Source organism: Hypanus sabinus, chromosome 7 (assembly GCF_030144855.1).
Source record: "Hypanus sabinus isolate sHypSab1 chromosome 7, sHypSab1.hap1, whole genome shotgun sequence".
Classification (NCBI taxonomy): Eukaryota; Metazoa; Chordata; class Chondrichthyes; order Myliobatiformes; family Dasyatidae; genus Hypanus; species Hypanus sabinus.
This window is the reverse complement of record NC_082712.1, coordinates 167,860,633-167,877,681: the sequence shown is the minus strand read 5'-3', so window position 1 is coordinate 167,877,681 and position 17,049 is coordinate 167,860,633. Positions and strand designations below refer to the sequence as shown.

The 17,049-nt window shown below is 42.1% G+C and overlaps 1 protein-coding gene across 3 annotated transcripts in view; it reads right to left on the bottom strand.

Moving 5' to 3' along the window:
- Window positions 1-17,049, bottom strand: part of LOC132397380 (src substrate protein p85-like) — an 84,473-nt gene that overhangs the window by 21,018 nt on the left and 46,406 nt on the right. Inside the window, exons 7-10 of one of the 3 annotated variants that reach the window (XM_059976072.1) lie at window positions 16,216-16,326; window positions 12,721-12,831; window positions 11,518-11,628; window positions 459-569 (exon numbers count right to left, since the gene is read on the bottom strand). In XM_059976072.1, coding sequence (XP_059832055.1) covers window positions 459-569; window positions 11,518-11,628; window positions 12,721-12,831; window positions 16,216-16,326 — 444 coding nt within the window. The remainder of the gene's footprint in view (window positions 1-458; window positions 570-11,517; window positions 11,629-12,720; window positions 12,832-16,215; window positions 16,327-17,049) is intronic. The other 2 variants (XM_059976074.1, XM_059976073.1) reach the window with 2 other exon arrangements.

Here is a 17,049-nt window from a genome sequence, read left to right as displayed (position 1 = left end):
GAAAGGCACCACACAATGGCATTTAACAATTAGGCTACACTGCAATATTTACATAATCTCCAGGAAGCCACATTAATAAATACCACTAGAATAGTTCAAAGTTCCCAGCAATTGAGAAATGAGTTTGCTTGGCTATGCCTGTACCTCAGGTTTTAACAGCCTGAGCTGACAGAAATAATTATAAAAGGACTGGATACTTCCTGAAATTTCAAGAATCGCAGGAGTGGGAAAGACCAAAGTGGTTCTTGGTCACAAAGATAAAGTACAAACATTTGTACTTTTCGGGAGAGACGCTTGATAGATGGGAGGGGAGCAGGGGTCAGATTTGGAAATAAATACAAGTTTTTTTTTTAAACACTGCACGACACTAATCCGAACATTAAGCTGCCGATAGGGTCTGTGCTGAAATGTAATGCAACGTGAAAAAAACCCAGGTGCAGCCTGGCGTTGAACTGTGCCTTGTTGAGACTCGTGTTTGGAAAGCTTTTCCTTGTAATCGAACCCCACCGCAGATCTGTCCTGCTTCTCTGTCTCAACACCATACTTCCCGCCGAAACCTCTCTTATAGTCTGTGTATCCACAGGCAACCCAAGATAAAGATGACGACAACAGAGAAAACAAGCCAGGTTAGGTCAAACATCTAACAGGTTAAAAAACAGAACAAAGACAGGCACGGTACAAAATTATAAAACATATTACTTTTTTAAATAACATTAAAATTGTGCTGTTTTTGAAGATAAGAACAGTTGGTTAAATGGCAGCATCTTAAAACAACAGTTAGTCTTACACAACCAAGTTTAAATCAATGCTCTAACCTTATCAAGGTCAGTCACCAAAACAAATGGAGTTATGAAGTTAGAGCTGAAATGCACACAAAACATGGTAGTTCCTTCCTCTGAAGAGCAGAAATTTGTTGATATACTTTACAATACCAACAAAGACACAATGTTTGGCAAAATCAGTGATCAATAGATAAAAACATTTTGAAGACAAATATTAAATAAAAAGACTTTTTTTTAAAGTGTTTCAATGCTCAACAGGACTGACATCAATAGTGAAGACACAAACAGAGTTAACATCTCAGATCTGACAAAAAGGTCCCTGACCTGAAACACTACCCTCAACTCCCCCCTCCCACATATACTACCCAATCTGTAGAGGTGTTGCAATTGTTCTGACAGTAATTTGAATTTCTAGCTTCTGCAGGGTCTTAATTATGTATAAACAATATATTTCAAATCAAATAAGCAAACTTGATTCTATAAGTAGAAAAATCATTGTGAATATGAGCGAGTTGTTCTACTACTAAAAAAGCAAACTATGGGAGACTTTTGGGAACAGTTGGCCCTGCAGGGGCTTCAGTGCATTGTGGATAGTGATAATGGTATTTTAATTTGAAACTGTAAAGAGTGATTTATGAATATGAGTGATATATTGTATAACAGTTCATTGCTGTCATACTTTAAGTATTTGAATAAACTTTTGTATGTATTACATAATATAAAAATATACATTTTAAATACAGTGGATTCCAGTTCATTGAGCCACAGGTTAACTGGTTTGTTGTTGTTGTTCCTCTTTGTGCCTCGTGGTGCATCAGGTGGCATTTCTGCCATTTCCATAGCATTTGACTGTTCTTTTATGAGGCTGAGCAGCTATCTCAATGCTCAATCCAGGACAGATGGAAAATATGCAAGGAGCCGGCCACTTCATGTGTTTGTGTTCAAAAAGCAGTGGTTTTTCCTCACTGATAATTGGTGCGAAATAAGCAGTAAGGCATCTCAGAACAGCTTTGCTCACCATGGTTTCAAGCATTTAGGCTTGGAGATGCCAGAAAGGGCCAGGAGCAAAAATGAAGTGATTTCACTACTTCAAGTTAAGAACAATGAATAATTTGAAGGTATCAACAATCACGTTGAATGTTACAATGATGATGAACATTTGGAAGATGAATTTGTCAAAAGCATTATATGAAAGTAGTCTATTATCTGTACTAAGAGTCTACACTGATTTTGTTAATTTACATTCAATCAAAAGAACAAGGCAGCTTACAAGTACACAGGATGAATTTCTCTAAGAACTATTAGGAACTAATATGGTTTTATAGTACTTTAGTAGTATTGTAGTGCTATATAATTTATTCTGTATTTAATTTAAATAGCTTGCTACTCAGTTAAACTGTAGTGTCAATATAATCCCCATAAAAAGTATTCGCCCCCCCCCCCCCGGAAGTTTTCATGTTTTATTGCTTTACAACGTTGATTCAGTGGATTTAATTTGTGTTTTTTTTTTGTTTGTTTTTTTTACATTGATCAACGGAAAGAGACTCTTCCATGTCAAAGTGAAAACAGATCTCTACAAAGTAATCTAAATTAATTACAAATATGAAACACAAAATAATTGATTGTATAAGTATTCACCCCCTTTAATATGACATACCAAATCATCACTGGTGCAGCCAATTGTTGTTTAGAAGTCACATAATCAGTTAAATGGAGATCTGTTTTTGGAAACCTGTGTGCAGTCAAGGTGTTTCAAAAAACTACACTATGAAGTCAAAAGAACACTCCAATCAACTCTATGCAAAGATTATTGAAAAGCATGAGTCAGGAGATGGATACAAGAAAATTTCCAAGTCAGTAAATATTCCTTGGAGTACAGTTAAGTCAATCTTCAAGAAATGGAAAGAATATGGCACAGTGGTAAATCTGCCTAGAGCAAGCTGTCCTCAAACACCGAGTGACCGTGCAAGAAGGGGACTAGTGAGGGAGGCCACCAAGTGACCCATGAGAAATCTGGAGGAGTTACAAGCCTCAGTGGTTGAGATGGGAGAGACTGTGCATACAACAATTGTTGTCTGGGTGTTTCACCAGTCACAGCTTTATGGGAGAGTGGAAAACAGAAATTCACTGTTGAAAAAGAAACTCACATGAAATCTCAGCTAGAGCTTGCCAAAAGGCATGTGGGAGGCTCTGAAGTCAGCTGGAAGAAAGGTTCAATGGTCTGATGAAACCAAAATTGGGTGTTTTGGCCATCAGACTAAACATTACATGTCATCAAAAACACACTATCCCTACCATGAAGCACCATGCTGTGGGGATGCTTCACTGCAGCAGGCTCTGGAAGGCTTGTGAAGGTAGAGGTTAAAATGAATGCAGCAAAATACAGGAAAATTCTGGAGGAAAACATAATGCAGTCTGCAATAGAATTGAGACTTGGGAGAAGATTTGTTTTCCAGCAAGAAAATGACCCCAAGCATAAAGCCAAAGCTACATAGGAAAGGGTTAAAAACAACAAAGTTAATGTTCTGGAGTGGTCAAGTCAGAGTCGAGACCTCAATCCAATTGAGAATTTGTGGGTGGACTTGAAAAGGGCTGTTCACTCATGATCCCCATGCAATCTGACAGCACTTGAGCAGTTTTGGAAAGAAGGATGGGGAAAAATTGCAGTGTCCAGATGTGCAAAGCTGATAGAGACCTATCCACGCAGACTCAAGGCTGCAATTGCTGCCAAAGGTGCATAGAAACATACAGCATAATACAGGCCCTTCAGCCCTTAACATTGTGCCGAACATGTCCCTACCTTAGAAATTACTAGACTTCCCCATAGCTGTCTATTATTCTAAGCTCCATGTACCTATCTAAAATTCTCTTAAAAGATCCTATCGCATTCGCCTCTGCCACCGTTGCCGGCAGCCCATTCCATGCACTCACCACTCTGAGTAAAAAAAAACTTACCCGACATCTCCTCTGTATCTTCTCCCCAACACCTTGAACCTGTCCTCTTGTGATACCCATTTCAGCCCTGGCAATATCTACTAAATACTGACTTATGCAATCAGTTACTTTGTGTTTTGTATTTGTAATTAATTTAGATAACTTTGTAGAGACTGTTTTCACCTTGACACAAGAGTCTATTTCTGTTGATCAGTGACAAAAAAGCCAAATTAAATCCACTGTGACTCAATGTTGTAAAACAACAAAACAGGAAAACTTCCACGGGGGTGGGAGGTGAATACCTTTTATAGACACTGTATATAACATGTGTGACAAGGACTCTGACGAAGCCCATACAGGACCCATAGCTGCTGCCACAGATGAACAGAAGGTGCGCCATGCTGTGGTTAGGCATTTCAAGTTGGTTACGCTTTTCCAACTGCTTGCAGCTGACCTCTGGACGACCCTGAATGCCCGGTGCCATCTTGGATTGTCTACTCTCAGTTTGAGGTGAATGCGAGCCTGGAGTTTGAGACCTGCAGTACGAGGTCCTGTGACTGGTGAGCCCTGGGGTCAATGCTGAAAAATCTGAGCCCAGAGGTCAAAGACTGACGTCGGCATGTCTGAAAGTCCGAGGCCCAGTGTTTTTGCACCCACTGGAGGCTGCAGGTCTGGAGGTGACCCGTCCTCAGCTTGGAGCATGTCTATGTGAGTGGATGTCCAGGTGGGACAAAATAGGCTCGCTCTGCTGTCGTTGTTCTGTTTTGTTGCCATTGTTGCTTATGTCGCTCTAATGAACATTGTCGGCATGCTCCGTTGGCGCCAAAATGCACGGCAACACTTGCGAGCTGCACATGCTTAGTTGTTAACACGACACATTTTACTGTATGCTTTGATTGCTATCTGTGTCCGAATCAGCAAACGGGGAATTCCTTCAAGAAAACTCTGAGCAAAAGCAGTGAGCCAATGCTGATTGGTTAGCTGACCATTCAGAAACCTGGTGGCAGAGGAGAAGAAGCTGTGGCTAGAACACTGAGTGTGCATCTTCAGTCACCTGTACCTCTTCCCTGATGGTAGTAATAGGAAGAGGGTACATCCAGAATGGTGAGAGTCCTTCATGATAGATACCACCTTAATGAGGCACCACCTTTGGAAGATGTTCTCAATGGTGAGAAGACTAGTGCCCATGCTGGAGCTATCTGAGTCCACAACCCTCTGCAGCTTTTTCTGAACCTGTGCATCGGTGTCTCCATATCAGAGCGATATGGCCAGTCAGAATGCTGTCCACGGTACACCTGTAGAAATTTGCTCAAGTCTTTGGTGACATAATAAATATCCTCAAGCTCCACATGAAATACAGCGGCTGGCATGCTTTCTTTGTAAAGGCACTAAATACATCTTCCAATGAAGAGACTCGTAACACACAGCTTGCACCAGGTTGGTTTAAGCTCAGCAGGAAATTTAATAGGCGTTCACCTTTTTTCACTTTCCACATCTGCATCAAACATTCTAACCTTTTTTTCTGCTTCATAACATTCCCTGCACTCACTGGATTTAAAAGCTTGTCCCTCAGAGCAGTGAACATTCAGGATCAAGATGGTCCATTGTATTTGACCCTACATACGAGGGCGAAAGTTATACGCCTCTGATAAACTCTCAGCTCCTATGCTGAGCAAATGGAAAAAGAACGAGAACAGGTTTCAACAAAATTATGAAAATAACAGAAAAGAGGTGAAAATAAAAGAAATAAAATGGAACTGCATAGAGTTTGTAGGGCAGTATGGTAGCATAGCAGCCAGCATAATGCTTTACAGTGTCAGCCACAAGATCAGGGTTCAATTCCCACCGCTGCCTGTAAGGAGTTTGTACATTCTCCCCGTTACTGCTTGAGTTTTCTCCAGGTGCTCTGGATTCCTCCCATATTCCACAGACATATGAGATTAGGAAGCGTGGGTATACCAGAAGCATGACATTTGCAGACCCCTGGCATATCCTTGATGCAAACGACAACATTTTACCATATGTTTCGATGTACATGTGGCAACTAAAGCTAAGCTTGCAATGCTGTAGATTGGGTCTCAATGTACATGATTAAATCAAATCAGAAAGTAACGTGGGATAGGCCATCCCAGTTTGCTTTCCAGTGACACCATGTGACTTCAGACGAAACCTTGTTGAGCTGGCTGAATCTGCGGGATGTCAGGGAGGCAATAAATTACATTCCATTTGCCGAGTTTCCTCACCTCAAAGGTTAAAGCAGAACCAGGTTTATGTTTGATTCCAAAGTGCATTTATCAAAGGTGCTTCTGCAAAAAGAAACTTTATTGTTCAAAACAAAAAAAAAAACCAGAACTTATTTTATTTGGAAAATTCTGTCTGCACAGAAGTGATTTCTAAAGATGCACCATGGAGAGCTTTCTAATTGGTTGCACTACCAGCTGGTATGGGGAGGCCTCTGCACAGGATCAGGAAAAGCTGCAGAGTTGACATCTCTCAGCAGGCTCCATCACAGTCACTAACCTCCCCACCAATCAGGGACATCTTCAAAAAGCGATGCCTCAAAAAGGCAGCATTCAAGAGTAAGGACTTACCCTTTTCCCCAATAGTACCACCAGGGAGGTGCCGTGGGAGCCTGAAGATGCACATTCAACATTTTAGGAACAGCTTTCACAGATTTCAGAATGGGCAATGAACCTGTGAACACTACCTCAGTTTTTGCACTGCTTATTTAATTATATTTCCTTGATTAGATTTTATCCCAATTAAGCAGCTGCCCCAATTAACTCAAGGCCCAATTATCCGGAGTCCACTATACTGCTATTCTGCAGTGCTTGCCAAGATGGTTGGGAGTACTTAGCTTTGCATTAGCTGAATAGTTGCTGCTCCTTTCACATCGAGTGGCATTTTTGCCGTTTCCTTAGCCTGCTTTTGCCTGTTCTTTTACGAGGCCAAGTTGCAAACTCGACACTCAGCCCAGCACAGATGGAAAGTGTGCAAGGAGACGGCTGGATTCACAGGATCATTTGTCTTGGAGTCCGGTACTGCTGCCACCACACAATCAGCCAGCCTTAACTCAGCAGCATTATTTGGTAAATGGAAAGAAATAATATACAGTATTGTGCAAAGCTCTTAGGCGGTCTAGATATAGATATAGAGAAAACTTTTGCACAATACTGTATGTGTGTATTTACACGCCTGTAATTTATAGCATACTTTATGTATTGTTCAGTACTATTGCTGCAAAATAGCAAAGTCAACATACGTCAGTGATACTCAACCTGATTCTATATGCTGTACGGCCAGAAAGAAGACGTTGCACAGGGAAAGGTATAAACTGCAGAAAAAACAATGAGGTAATGGAACTGGAATGTTCTAGAGGGCTGGCACAGGTTAGCTGGACAGGAAGTCATCATCCTGCATTTTGATGGTTCGATGACTCAATGAAGATCAATAAAAAAGAAAGTGTAGGCACAGACATGAAACCATTCAGCGGGGGGGATTGAAAAAGATAATCACACTAATCCTTCTGGGGTGGGTGAAACGACACTGCCCTTGCTGTAGTTGCAATGAATGACGAAGCAGAAAAGAGCAGGGCGCTGCAGTTTTGTGTTCCTGACTAAAACCTTCATTGTCAAAATCCCTGCCGACTTGCAGTTTTGCTGCCAGCATCTGATAATCAGCACCAGCTGCTTTGTTGTCAGCGATCCTGATAATCTTCCTCATCACCAACGCCTGATGTCTACAGCCAGCCTCCCGTTCGGAATCTATTCATGTCCGCACCACGCAGGCTATTCTGCTGAAGGCTAAACTTGCTGACCACTGTAACAGCTAAAACTTCACTAAAGAGACCTCAATTTTGTTCACATCCATCTCTCTTCCTGTTCCAAGCACCAAACCACAAAGAGAGCCGTTAGTGAATACCAGATTAATTCTCCTTTATTTATAGAATCACAGAAATTTATGGCACAGTCGGGAGCTGTTCAGTCAATTCCATTTACACTAGTCAGCACAAAACCTCTGTGGATAACACCACTTTCCAGACCTAGGCCTCCAGCCTCGCCTCACATTGCAGGCACTATGCTATACGCTTACCCAATACCTCTACATTGGGCAGAATAAACTGTAGCCATCTCAGACCCCGGCTTACAACAACTTGTTTTCCCACACGAAGCCACGCCGGAGAAATGCAGTTATTATTTTATTTATTTAGAGATACAAAATGGAACAGGCCTATCTGGCCCACCAGACCATACTGTCCAGCAATTCACCTATCACACACTAACCTAATCACAGGACAATTGACCATGACCAATTAACCCATTAACATCTTTGGACCATGGGAGGAAACTGGGGCACCAGGAGGAAACCCACACGGTCACGGGGGCAAAATACGAATGGCGCTGGGACCGTAAACCCAAAATAAAGACATTATAAAATAATTACCCTGGGACAGTGGAAAATACTATTCGAAAGATTGAGATTGAAAGAACATAAGTGTATCAAAGTGGAAAATGGGAGAAACAGACAGTAGCGGGAATGGGTGGAGGGGAAGGAAAAAGGGATAGGAGATCACATTGATGGGACTGCTTGAAAGACAGGAAAAGATTCAGGTAGGCCAGGGGTTTCCAACCTCTTTTATGCCACTAACTGAGGAGACTGCAGACACGAGGACAGCCTGATCTAGGCCACTGAGAGTTTCCATGGTGTTAACTGTATGCAACTTTGTGTAATTCAGAATCTCAATTCAATTTTTCTCCAGGTAGGTTAATTGACAACTACAAGTTGCGTAGTATAGGTAAATGGCAAAAAGTAACATTGAAAATGGAGTGGCTGCAGGAAAATGAGAGGGGGAAATAGATGGGATCCCTCTGCTGATATGGACGAGATAGGCTAAATTGCTTGCCATGTTGAAACAACTAATGGTGGCTGTTCTTTGCTTTGAAATACTAAAGAGTGATTTGTTGATACTAAAGCTTAGTTTCTTTCTTAATGCAGCTATTTCTTTGGATCATGGGCATGAGAAAGTCTGCTGACATTGAAAATCCAAAGCAAAACAGATAAAATGATGGATGAACTCAGCAGGTTAGGCAGCGTCTATGGAAATTAATAAACATTTGATGTTTCAGGCTGAGACGCTTCATCGGGAGCAAAGGGGGAAAGACACCTGAATAAAAAGGTGGGGGGAGGGGAAAGGGGCCAGGTAGCAGGTGATGGTTGAAGCCAGGTGGGTGGGAAAAATAAAGGGCTGGAGAAGGATGCCGATAGGAGAGAAGAATGGACCATGGGAGAAAGGGGGGGGGGGGGGACCCTGGGGGAGGCGATAGGCAGGTGAGCAGAGGTAAAAGAACAGAGTGAGCAATAGAGGAGTGGAGGGTGAGGCTGCATTTCTTCAATACTAGAAATTGATATCCTGAGTATTTTTAAATTGTTGCATATTCTTGAATAGAGTACAACCGTCTGGGGGAAAAGATAAACACAGGTTAAAAAGCCAAACTTTTGCCTGACTTATACCGGGAAAGGGCACACCACGATACACAGTAGTTTGGTAAGGAGCTATGTTTGCCAAATCCAATATGCTATTAGCAAATGCTAGTACAATAGATTCCAGTTAATCAGCCTATTGGTTAATCAAGGCAACCAGTTATTTGGGACAACTCTTAAAGAACAAAATCTAATCAAGAAAATTGCTGGAATTCCTTCGTTTATTTGGGACACTACACCGCTTAATTGGGGCAGAAGACAATTGTTGAACAGGTTCTAACTAGCATCAGTCGCATACACTTGTGTGGCCATTAAAAGCTACACCGTGCTTAGACAAACAGTTCTGCAAATATTCAGTCCTGACGAAGGGTCTCAGCCTGAAATGTCGACAGCGCTTCTCCCTATAGGTGCTGCCTGGCCTGCTGTGTTCCAACAGCATTTTATGTGTGTTGTTTGAATTTCCAGCATCTGCAGATATCCTTGTGTTAGTTCTGCAAATAGCATCAGTTGCGTGTGTTTATGGTCAAAAAGCAGTGATTTTTGTCTGTTTGTTGGGGAGAAATAAGCAGTAAGACAATTCAGAATTGTTTTGCTAACTGCAGTTTAAAGTAATCAGTCTTAGAGAGGACAGAAAAGGCCGGGAGAAAAAATGAAATAATTCACTACTTCAACAAGTTAGGAACTACCAAGAATTTGAAGATATCGACAATCATCTTGAATGTTGCAATGAAACTGAAGATTTGGAGGATGCAATCGTCAATAGCATTGTGTGAAGACAGTTGTGTATTGCATACACTGGATGAATTCTTCTGTCGATAATTATTAGGGACTAATACACAGTTTTATATTACTGTAGACCTATTGGTAGTGCTCTACTTTGTTCTGTATTTCATTTAAATACTTAATTTGTTACTCAGTTTGAATCTTTTAAACCATTTTAACTCTTCCATGAAACTTTGGCTAATCGGGGCAGCCTCTTAATTGGGCAAAAATGTACTGGTCCTGATGTGCTACAATTAACCAGAGTCTACTGTTATCAGGGCAACTCCAATAACAGAAGTCAGTACTTACAGACTAACCATGCAACTACCGACTAACTGCCCTGATGAAGGATTTCAAACCAAAACATTGACTGTTTATTCCTCTCCACAGATGCTGCCTGACCTGCTGAGCTCCTCCAGCACTGCGTGTTTGTTACTCTGGATTTCCAGCACCTGCAGAATCCCATGTTTGTAACTGTGCAAACGTGCTTCTCTGTAACAATCCTCAGAGTGAAAACATTTACCAGAGGATTCCTCACTGACAACTTCCAGAGGCATTTTTCTCTTTCTGCCTTTGCTCCCTTCCTTTCCACTAAAAAAAGCAACTTCACCCAGTGTGAACATCAAAAAATGGGGTATCACTGGAGAGTGTGCAGAAGAAAGAGATTCGCCAAGCTGCTGCGTAAAGTGGAGGCTGCAGTCACAAGGAGAGATTAGATAGGCTGAGTCTGTACTCCTTGGAACCATACACAACTGAGGAGTGACCTTAATGCAGGTCGATAAAATGAGAGACTAAGACAGGGAAAAACTCAAGGGAGCATTTCTGGGGAGCAGGGAAAATTGAAATTTCAGGAGATCTGACGTCTCAAATTGTCCCCCCTCCACACATGGAGGGCAGTGGCTGTCAGGACAAGAAGAAAGAGAAAATGGAAGAGGCCAAGACAATGACAGAATTCAAAAGGCGCTTGGACAGGAATTTTGATAGGAAAGGATGTGGATCTAATGGAGGCAAATGGCATCATGGCCAGCCTGTATGAAATGGGCCAAAAGGCCCATCTCTGTGTAGTACAGTCCTACGATGTCTGATCTGCATGGCTACATCCAGATACCGAAACATTTCAGGAACTTTAAAAGAACCTGTAAGCAATTTCCCAACGTCCCCTTTAAGCCTTCCATTCAGAGTGTGAATACATTTATTAATTCCTCTTGTTCTCCTCCCATCATCCGCTTTTATTTCTTCACCCATGTTTTTGAATTTCAAATACTAGAGAGCCGGCAGGAACTCTAGAATCCAGAATCAAATTGGTTATTGCTGACGTATGATGTGACATTTGTTGGTGTGTGCGCGCGCACAGTGCAGAGACAAGAACCAATAAACTACAGAAATAAATTATTAGTGCAAAAAAGGAATAATGATGTAGTTTTATGGACCGTTCAGAAATCTGATGGCAGGGGGAAAAGCCATTCCTAACTTATTGTGTCTGTGTCTTCAGGCTCCCACTCAGTCCCATCCTTGTACCCTCTATCTTTAGACCAGCATGGAGCTGCCAACCACTCACCTTTCTGAGATTCATGCAACTGTGTGGTTTCCTGGTGGTCCCAACCCAAGGCATTCTTGTCCTGCCGATCTGTCTGGACACCAAACTTTCCTCCGAAGCCTTTGACGTAATCTAGTTACATCAAATGGCATTGGTTAGTGTGGAAGTCATTTCGGATAATGTTTCACTGCAGACACAAAGGACTGAAAGGAGGTTGGAGGCCTTCAAACAAATGTTCATTGCACAGAATGAGGGCACCTTGCACTGCTCGCTGGGAGCACCTCGGTTAGGGTTGGTACTGGTTTATTAATGTCACGTGTACCGATATACAGTGAAGAACTTGCTTTGCATATTGTTTATGCAGATAAGGTCATTACACAATGCACTGTGATAGAACAACCTCCGAGCAGACCACAACTTTGTCATAGGATCTATGAGAGTGATAGATAGTGTAAATGCATGTCTTTTCCCACTGAGGTTGGGTGAGACTGGAACTAGAGGTCGTTGGTTAAGGGTGAAAGGTGAAATGTTTAAGGGTACCTCTTTACTCAGGGGTGATGCAAGTATGGAACGAGCTGCCAATGGGAGTGATGGATGCAAGCTTGATTTCAACACTTAAAGAGACATTTGGATGGGAGGGGTATAGATTGCCCAGTGCAGGTCAATGGGATTAGGCTGAATAACAGTCAGGCACGAACTGGATGGGCCAAAAAGCCTGTTTCTGTGCTATAGTCCTCTATGACCATGTTCTACAGCATAATTAAAAATGTCACTGATGCATTTGTATGGGGAAGTGATGCGGCCGTTAGTACTGCTGCTGTACAGCTCCGAGGACCCAGACTCAATCCTGACTTTGGATACGGTCAACACAGAGCTGCTTATGTTCTCTCCATGACTGTTGCAGTTTCCTTTGAGTGCTCCGGTTTCCCACGAGACCCACCAATTAAAATATCTGTTGCTTTTGAGTAATGGCAGCGTTAGTGAACATTCAAGAGAGAATTAGTTGCAGAATTACAGGGGAACGAGACAATGGGACCGCGGAACTGCGATGACGTTCTGTGATATCACAAGAATAAGCAGTAGCTTCCAGTCAAACACTACAAGTGCTGAAATTCCTGACTGGCTCTCAATCACAAAGCGAAGGATCAGGGCTCAGTAACAGTTAAGCAAACCTCTACCCAAACCCACTGATAAAGCAACCAGAACAAAAACTACACTGCTGACCTTTTTGGGATTCATGCTTCTCAGTCTTCCCTTGGTATTCAAAGCCAACAGCACTCTTGTCCACTTTATCTCTTTCCACTCCATACTTGCCACCAAATCCTTTGGAATAATCTGCAGCAAAACACACCTATTTGGTTAAATTAAAGCAGGAGAGATGAACTGAACAGACAGTACAATACACAAACCATAGATGGTGGAGGATCATGGGATGCAGCAAGGTTGGCGTAACTGCAGTGTTGGCTTAACTTTACGTCTGTGGCAGTGTAACTCTACCCAGAGGGGGACAACGTTCCCCTATCCCTTGCTCCGAAAAATAACATCATATGAACAGCAGATAAGGGCAGTGTATTGTAAGCTAGTTGATGCAAACCATGTTTTCAAGGTCTTCATTCTTGCTTATCTTGCTAACCGGGCTGATCTTGCAAATACGATTGGTATCAAACAATCTGCTAAAGGGTTCCCAAACTCTTTAATGCCATGGACCACTACCATTAACCAAGGGGTCTGGGAACCCCTGATCTACACAAATGTGATAAAAGGAATAGTACCAGAAATTTAAAATACCAACAATATATGCTTCCATTTAAACTTTGACCCAATGACCGCAGCTTCCACGTGATGAATTTGCTGCAAAAATTATTTTAAATGGGGAAAAATGTTAAGCATTCCTGCTGGGAACTATGGTCCAATTAAAGGTTTCCTCTGAATCTAAACACGAGATTCTGCAAATCCAGAGCAACACAAAATGGTAGAGGAGTTCAGTGAGTCAAGGAGTATCTACGGAGAAAAAGAACAGAATGCTGTAATACTTCTGTTCAGTTACAGGGAAAGTGAAATGCAAGTAGACAATAAGATGCAAGATCATGACAAGGTAGACCGTGAGGTCATGAGTCCATCTTTTTGTACCAGGAAACCACTCTCCATAGATGCTGAATGACCTGCTGAGTTTCTCCAGCATTTTGTGTTTGGTCCACTGAACTTAAAGAGCGCCAATAATCCAAGCCTGCAAAAGGATTGGAACACAAGGACATGGAAGTGGTGCTACTGCTGTTACAAGGCTTCGGTTGGATTCATTTTTCCACTTTTATGTCAGCTGTGTGTCTAAGAGTTTCTTAAATATCCCTAAAAGCCGTGTACAACTTTCTTTGAATTTACTTGCCAATATTCTTTCATGTTCTCTGTTTACTTTCAACTCTACACCTTGCATACTCTTTCAGGCTTCCTGCAACACACACACCCTTTCGTAATGCACTTTGTCATACAGATCTATAGATACGGCAGGATCAGAGGCAGAGATGAGAGCCTATATCCAAAGTCGAACACCCAATATCCAATGAGGACGTGTAGCTGCACACACAGTTAATTATAAACTCAGGTGAGGATCATCGTATCTTGTTAATTATTGGCTCCCTGTCTACTATTATGTCATCACTGTCAACCAGCTTCCAGCCATTACCTTTAGTGAGAGTGGCTTTATTATGGGGTTATCAAAAGATAAAGATGGTAATAAAATACTCAGAAAAGATGTCTTTGTTTAAAGAAATGGATGTCTTTACAATTATCCAATCCAGTAATGACCTATGGATTTTTAGCCTTTCACTATATAAAAGGGTGAGATCAATATAATTTTGAAGACTTCAGATATTTAAAAATCTATGTTCTATTTTCCTTCATTGTCACTTGTTCAAATCTTAGCACTCCTGACCCAACAGCAATGCGGGAGGATCTACAACATGTAAACCTCAGCGGTTCAAACCAACTGCTCAACACCCCTCTCTTGTGGTAATGAGAATCAGAATCCAGTTTATTGTCACTCATATATGTTAGAAAAATTGCCTGTTTTGTGGCAGCAGTACAGAACAGGCAAAACAAATGAATATAGGTCGCAATACAAACAAAGCAAAACAGTGCAAAAGACGAATAGTGAGGTAGTATTCATGGACTGTCGAGGAATCGGATGGTGGAAGGGAAGAAGCTCCTACAATGATGAGTGTGTATCCTGTACCTCTTCCCTGATAATATATTGAGAAGAAGCCAGGTTCCTTAATAATGAAAGCTGCCTTCTTGAGGATCTCTAGATGCCCTTAAAAATTGGGAGAATTATAGCCCAAGATGGAACTGGCCAAGTCTACAATCCTCTTCAGTCACTTTAGAACCAATGCATTAAAATCAGCCACAGCTCTCTTGCTCATGCCTCTATCCCATAGTGATAAAGCTACTAAACAGCTCAGACACTCCAAAACTGACTGCTGCTCTTGAGAAACTAACTTACAGAACTGTGCTGAAGTCTTAGGCACAGATATATAGCTGGGGTGCCTAAGACTTCTGCACAATGCTGTAGTAATTTTACGTATTGCACTGTACTGCTGCCACAAGAAAAAAAAACAAATTTTATGACATATGTGAGTGACGATAAACCTGATTCTGATATGGGTCTCTGTTGTGGACTGAGAGTAGGAAGGGGGCAGGGAGAGGGGAATCATGGTTGGGTAAAAGGGAAGGGAGAGGAGAATGAAGCACCATCAATAACTCTCGGAGACAGGAGGCAAAAGATAGGCTTTTATTAGCTGCAAACGTGACCACGACATCTTGGGAGACTGAGGGAGAAGCAGTGCCTCCAATCGCCTTTATACAGGGGCCTGTGGGAGGAGCCACAGGAGCAGTCAGCAGAGGGGCGTGTCCATACAGGTATACACATAGTTTACCACAGGGAAGAACCAGAGAGACATTCTGTTTGGAATCATATAACCATATAACAATTACAGCACGGAAACAGGCCATCTCGGCCTTCCAGTCCGTGCTGAACGCTTACTCTCACCTAGTTTCACCGACCTGCACTCAGCCCATAACACTCCATTTCTTTCCTGTCCATATACCTATCCAATTTCACTTTAAATGACAATATCGAACCTGCCTCTATCACTTCTACTGGCATCAAGTGACCATGGCATTCATGAGCCTGATTGGGGTGCTAAGCAGGAAAAGGAAAAGAACTCTCACTTTATATTAATGATTTCGGTCAAAGCCTCCAGCCTGAACCTGCTTTGCAAGGGGAAATTTCAGGAAGACTGGTTCTGCTGCATTCCAGCTGCGTACCAACGCTGGATTTATCCGCTCTGGTTTCAGTCGATCTGCTTGTGCACTGTCATTACCATACTCACGTCCTTCTCAGCCTCGCTCTGCAAAATGCTCAGGTATTTACCAGGCAACAATTTCCAACCCAAATGCACGGCAAAACCTCCAGAATCTGAGGGGGTTACAAACCTCTCAAAAGAAACGTTGATAATTCCCCTTCAGCTAGGGAAGACAGTTGGCGGAATTTAAGCAGAAATGCAGAGAGGATCATAACAGGTCAGTAGCAAATCCAGGAAGAGCGTGCCAAATGATACCGCACCTCCACCCCACCCCCGAAGCACCAACATCACCAAATGTAAACCATACCCTCCCTCTGCAGCTGGAGAATGAGAAATGATTGGAAGAAGAAAAAGGACACACCTCGCTGTGATTCATGAATCTCGGGTTTGCTCTGGTAATCGAAGCCTAGGGCACTCTTGTCCACGCGATCGGCTTGCACGCCATACTTCCCCCCAAAACCAGTACTGTAGTCTGAATAATTCAACACAGCAAAAGCATCAACAGTACGCAGCATGCATAACCATCGACTGCGGCAGAAATGCACCATGATTAAGCAACAAGAAGCAGCCCAGTTATGAAGCAGTACCAAAGAAAACAGCTACCTTTCATTCTAATTTAGAACTGGTAATGGGAACGAGAAGTTCATATTGCTGGAGTGTTATGTTGCATTGGCTCCAGAAGAACATAAGACAGTGGCCCAATAATTGCAAATTTAACTCAGAGTTAGCCTGCCATTTCTTTTTGTTAATTCTGAAAATCTGGGAAGAAGCAATATCAGAAGACAGGGCAAGATATTGTCCAATTGACAAGAACTGCTCCAACAAAGTACATCATTTTATGACCAATGATAAACTATAAAGACACACATTAGATGGAGCAGTTGAATTAAAATTAAAATGCGTTTAGCATCGTAGTAAAATAAAGAACATCTGGTTAGGTAGTCTGGTAGTGGTTCACTGAAAGGTCCCATAAAACATATAAGAGACAACTCGAGTCGAGGCACATGCATGAAAACAAATCACATATAACAAATCGAGAGATTGTTAGAGAGAATCTTACTGCACAGAGGAAGAGCATTCGATCCTTTTCCAGTAAAGCAAGAGTCCTATTCAAAAAACGTCAAAAATCCTCCGAGAGTATATAACATGATATCGGCACGTGTGTTTCTAGTCTAAATCCCAACCACTGAGAGCA